Source organism: Hirundo rustica, chromosome 4 (genome assembly GCF_015227805.2).
Source record: "Hirundo rustica isolate bHirRus1 chromosome 4, bHirRus1.pri.v3, whole genome shotgun sequence".
NCBI lineage: Eukaryota > Metazoa > Chordata > Aves > Passeriformes > Hirundinidae > Hirundo > Hirundo rustica.
Genome location: NC_053453.1, coordinates 24,257,160 through 24,262,715, shown reverse-complemented (window position 1 = coordinate 24,262,715; position 5,556 = coordinate 24,257,160). Strand labels below are relative to the sequence as shown.

The 5,556-nt window shown below is 40.9% G+C and overlaps 1 protein-coding gene across 3 annotated transcripts; it reads left to right on the top strand.

Moving 5' to 3' along the window:
- The first annotated feature begins 814 nt into the window (after nucleotides 1-814).
- Nucleotides 815-5,285, top strand: LSM8 (LSM8 homolog, U6 small nuclear RNA associated). Of its 3 annotated transcripts, none has more exons than XM_040063281.2 (4): nucleotides 815-933; nucleotides 1,789-1,829; nucleotides 3,227-3,354; nucleotides 5,030-5,285. In XM_040063281.2, the coding sequence occupies exons 1-4, from the start codon at nucleotides 903-905 to the stop codon at nucleotides 5,118-5,120; spliced, it is 291 nt and encodes a 96-aa protein (XP_039919215.1). In that variant the 5' UTR covers nucleotides 815-902; the 3' UTR covers nucleotides 5,121-5,285. The 3 variants fall into 3 exon arrangements, with proteins under 3 accessions (XP_039919215.1, XP_039919214.1, XP_039919216.1); XM_040063282.2 differs by lacking the exon at nucleotides 815-933 and adding an exon at nucleotides 967-1,251 and having other exon boundaries at nucleotides 1,756-1,829; XM_040063280.2 differs by lacking the exon at nucleotides 815-933 and having other exon boundaries at nucleotides 966-1,829.
- The last annotated feature ends 271 nt before the right edge of the window (nucleotides 5,286-5,556 follow it).

Sequence of the window (5,556 nt, the reverse complement as noted above, 5' to 3'; positions counted from 1 at the left end):
CGTATCACAAGAGGAGAGGGGGACAATCAATTTTCTCGACCTGCTGCCCACACTGCTTTTGATGCAGCCCAAGGTATGGCTGGCTTTCTGGGCTGCGAGTGCATGCTGCTGGGTCATGTTGAGTTTTTCATCCCCCAGATCTTTCTCTGCAGGGCTGCTCTCAATCACCTGTCCACTCAGCCTGTAGGTGTGTCCGGGACTGCCCTGAACCAGGTGTACAACCTTGCACTTGGCCTTGCTGAACTTCATGAGATTCACATGGGACCATCTCTCAAGCCTATCCAGATCCCTCTCAATGGCATCCTTTCCCTCCAGCGTGTTGATGTCATCTTGGTGTCATCAGCAATTTTGATGAGAGTGAACTCAATCCCACTGTCCATGTCACCTATAAAGATAAGTAGTGTTGGCCCCAGTACCGGCCCCTGGAGGGACACCATTAGTCACTGGTCTCCACGTGGACAATGACCCCTCGACCTCAGCTCTGTGCCTGGGGCCACTGAGAAAAGAAATGCCACACCAGGCAGCAAGGCCCTGAAGCACGACCCGTGACTGCGGGGAAAGAACGTGCCGTGCCATGCCATGCCGTGCCGAGCCGAGCCGAACCGAACTAAACTAAACTAAACTAAACTAAACCAAATCCCCGCCCCCCGGCCGCACCTCCCGGGCGCCCCTGCGGGCGGTGCCATGTGCCGGGGAGGGGGCGCCGGAGCCCTCCCAGGCGGCTCCGGCCGATCACTCCTTGGTACGGCCCTCTGGCGCCTCCTTGTCCCTTCCTGCCCCCAGCGCATGCGCGCTCCCCGCGCGTTGCTCAGCCCCGCCCCCGGGCTCTGCGCCTGCGCGCCGGCCCGTACGTCAGCGGCGCGCGCCGGATGTGGCTGTGCCCGTCGTGAGAGTCGGCCGCCATGACCTCTGCGCTGGAGAACTACATCAACCGTATCCTCCGCCGGGAGTCACGGCACGGGGGCGGCGGGCACCGGTTCCCGGACCCCCTCCTGAGGGGGCCCTGACGCTGGGCCTGGTCGCGGCAGCGCGGTTCTGGTGCTTGGGCCCGTCCCTGTTGGCGGCGTCGGTTTCTTCTTACAGATTGGCCTGGCAGGCCGGAGATTACCCGGAGAATAGGGTCCCCTGTAGCACCCGGTGCTGCCGGGCTGAGCTCTGCCCGTGATGAGCCAGATTCGTGATGTGCCTGCTCCCTCAAAGGGCCGTTAATTTGTGTTTAGATAGCGGCTTCGCATCACTTGCTCAAAACCCGTGAGTGGGGGTTCTTGCAACTCTTTTGGTGCTAGGTTTTTTGTGCTCCTTGTAACCCATGGGGATTTTCGGTTTTATTCACAAACAGTAAGCTAATAACCCAGAATTAGTCAAGATAATGACTATATATGATCATAGAATTGGCATAATAAGACCTTCAGAAGGAAGGGATGCAGAATGCTAGCCTAGAGATCACCACTGCAGAGCTGTTTTTTTAAGGACTTAAAGTATTGATGAAACTGTTGTTTCAATTTTGAGGCAGTGCAGTTAGTAATGGGAAGAGAGGTGAGCAAATCTTTATTAATTTTTAAGGCTTTTCATGTTTGTGTGTGACTGTCCATGGCTGGGTGAAGAGAAACTTCCAAGGAGATGTTAATGAAAAATACTATATTGTCAACCATGCTGGTTTAAAAGAAGTGCTGATAGGCTTTTTAAGCTCTAAATGTCTCATAAAACCTGTACTACATATGAACGTTTCAGAAAATGTTAACAGTTCTATTTCAGATATGACTAAATTTTTCCTCAATGGAATATCAGGTACTGTTGCAGTAATTACTTCTGATGGAAGAATGATTGTGGTAAGGCTTATGTTTTTTTAAACATTTTATTTTCCCCCATAAGGACTTTCCATCGTGGCAATTAAGAAGCTCTGAAAGGATTGTCTCACATATTCACACTACTAAGTTATATAGTATAGAATAATTGCCAAGGCTTAAAACCAGAATTTTATGAACACTTACTGTTTCTTGCATGTCAGCTTTTTCCATTGATAAATTTCTGTGTGCAGATGCTCTGGCCATTTTGTCAAATGGTGTTCCGTGGGAATGCACAAAAAATGCATTCCTCTTTTGTTCAGTAACTTAGTTTCCATCTAAAATGTCCACTTTGTTCTGTAAGGTCTTCAACTTTCAAGGTAAAACCATATTTTCCCTGTGGCTGTAGAGAAACATTAGCTGGAGAATTGCGGACTTCTGTTTATATCTGAGAACCTGAGGACAGGCCAACCTAATATATTAGACTGTATAATATTTTTGGTTTTATTGCTTCTGTGTTTTGGGGTTTTTTTCTTGCATCACTTCCCCTCATCTTCGATTCTTTTGTGTTTTGAGTGTAACTTAACAGTATGATTGTTGCAGGAGGATTGTATCTTTCTGTCTGTACTTAGCTTTGTGCAGCCTCTGGAAAGAGAAAACAGAAATCTGTTGGCTTCACCAAAGCTGCTTGGCTGAAGTCAGACTGGTAAACTTTGTGTTTGTGCTACAAGACACTACCTGTCAATAAAGATTTGAGTGGGTATATATGTCTCATTGTTAGATGATATAAATGCATATTATGACTGTTTGAAGGGCTGTTCTATGTTGAGTTTGAATTTTTTGAGCAATTAGTGATGGTAAATTTATGTTACCAATTTTCCAAGCACGTACTTAAGTGCCACAAAATTCTGTATTTTTAATTTATCTTTTTAATATAATTTAGCAAAGACAGGGTCATCTCCTTCAAAAAGATACCACTTAAAATTGCTTGTTAGGAATGGTTTCAATATTGTTGACCACAGGAATCCAACTTTTCTGTTCCTTGTTTTATTTAATGATTTATTTAGTTTCTGGAAACATCCATACAAAAAAACAGTGTAGAAATAGTAAAGTTAGTTGTCTAGAGGAACATCATTAATAAAATGAAAAATGGAAAAATGTACTTTTTTTAATGCTTAAACTTATTCTGTCTTTTAGCATGAGCCCACAGTAATATTGTGCTTTTCTTAAATTGATTATTGCTTTTAAAATTTCATTCTTCAGCTGTTTGTGTTTAAGCCAATGAATAAAACTTGAATGAGATTGACATGGGACAGAGAAGCATGACCCTTGGCTGCTTTTTAGTACCTTTATTTTGCCACTCTGCTTAAGATATTCCTGGCAGCAAAGAGGAAGAGTTTTAAGGGTAATGGGAGTGTGCTTTTCTTTGTGTTTTTTTTCAGGGAACACTCAAAGGTTTTGATCAGACCATAAACTTGATTTTGGATGAAAGCCATGAGCGAGTGTTCAGTTCTTCACAAGGAGTTGAGCAAGTAGTGCTGGGCTTATACATTGTAAGAGGTGATAATGTGTAAGTATAGCGTGTTCTTTTTAAAATCTTTTCATGCAAACATTGTGTGTGTGTGCGCACATGTGTTTGTGCATGTGTATATTTAGATATCCATAATCTATAAATTTTGATAGCCCCAGACCAGACACTGTGCATCTTTGTGGGTAGCACAGAAAATATTGTCAAAGCTGAGTCACCATCCCTGAAGGTATTAAAAAGATGTGTAGGAGTGACACTTAGGGACATGGTTTAGTGGTGGACTTGGCAGTGTTAGGTTAATGGTTGGACTTGATCTTGCAGGTCTTTCTAAGCAAATGGCTGTGATTCTGTATTAAATAGCTAACATCTACACTTTTACAGAAGTGATTGCATTGTAGTGTTGAGATTGAAGATGATCCAAGGGCTGGAGCATCTCTCCTACAAGGACAGGCTGAGAGATGATGAAGGAAAAGATAGAATAATCACTAAAAAATGAGATAGAACTTGCATGTGAAAATCAGCAGTCTGGTATACAAAGTTGACCTTCAACAGGGTTTTTTGTTTGTTTGTTTTGTTTTGTTTTCTCTGGAGCAGATGTTCACAGAGAAGACTTTATAATCTGGAAAATCCATGAAGTATTTGACTTGACAGTGTAGCAAGTGTTGAAGCCAATGTGACATGTCAAATGTATGAGTTGGTATTTGGTGTGAATGTATTTCCCTTACAAACGAGAGTGAAAGCTCATTGAGTGCAGAGAAAAGTAGCTGGTGTGCCAAACCCATGGGAGGGTTACAAGAGAAGTGGAAGGAAGGCCTGGTAAATGGGCCTACTAGGAAGATTACTTTTGCAGCAGCATTCTGAAACTGATGGCAAAAGTAAGGTTTTGGGTTTTTTTAATCACAGCTGGAAAATGAGTATGTTGCAGTGACCAAGACATGGGCCTGGATAGAAATTTTCACCTTCTAATTCTAATGGATACTTCTGTACAACAAAATGCCAAGGCTTAAATTGATGTCTAGGTGCATTTATCTAACAACATTGAGAAAGAGGATCATTCTGAATACTTACTCAATTCCGAATAATTTTTGACTTAAACTTTTAAGAGAAAGTAATTTGACACATGTACAAAGGTGGGACTATGCACGTCACACTACCAGTAGCTTTTCATTCAGGTAGTAAAAATGTGTATAAAACAGCAAATAATGGTTTACTGCTTCACTATTTCATCATACAGTTGAAATGTATGATGAAAGGCATTATCATACAGCCACATTACTCAAATATATTATAAATATGCTACTGTGAAATACAACTTTTTTTTTGCAATCTTAACAAACTCAAACCTATATTTATTATAAGTAATAATTCTGTATTCATGCAATTCTTCAACATGGTGAAATTCAGCATCCTTAGAGGAAGACATAGAAAAAATCAACAGCTAAGTAACAGTAGCTTCAAAATAGGGGACTCTGATGAAATAGGGAAGCTGTTGAAAAATAAAAGGAAAGAAACAGTCATGGTACAAAGTACTTTGAACAATATAGTGTGCATCACTAGAAGCTTTCATGGAATAAACAGCCTCAATCAGAAGAAGTTGGTATAGTTCAACAACAAGTAAGGGTTGTTATTAGAAAATAAAATACAGCTTCTGTTTTAGAACTGTGATTTGATTTCAACAAATAATAACCTGATTTTTTTTTTTTTTTTTTAATTACAGTGCTGTGATTGGTGAAATTGATGAAGAGACAGATTCAGCTCTTGACTTGGGGAATATTCGAGCAGAGCCTCTTAACTCAGTTGTGCACTGAAAAGATAAAAATGCACAGGGACTTTGTAAATCTTTGGTTGTACAGACCTATTTAGCAATGTGGACAGTTTTTAAAAATTGTGTTTAATTTGTTTGGTCACCAGTTTTTTTATTATGAATATGTTGTAGTTTTGCATGTAAATTAAAGTTTCTACATTTTGCTAAAGGTATTTTCATTGAATTTCTTTTGGGATTTCATGCTGCATAATTTCACTGGGAAATGCAGTCAGTATCAGTGATGGTTCTGATACTGTATAAAAACACCTTGTTCTTAAAATAAGATATCATTCCTAAAGGTAACCAAGGTTTTTTGTGTAAACCCAGGATTATTTGAAGGTAGAGGTGTAACTGTCAGTTTAACCATCTGTAAATGTAGTTGTGGCTATAAGTAGAAAACTGTTCTTTGTAAATTTTTTTTGTGTATGTGTTTAGTGTAG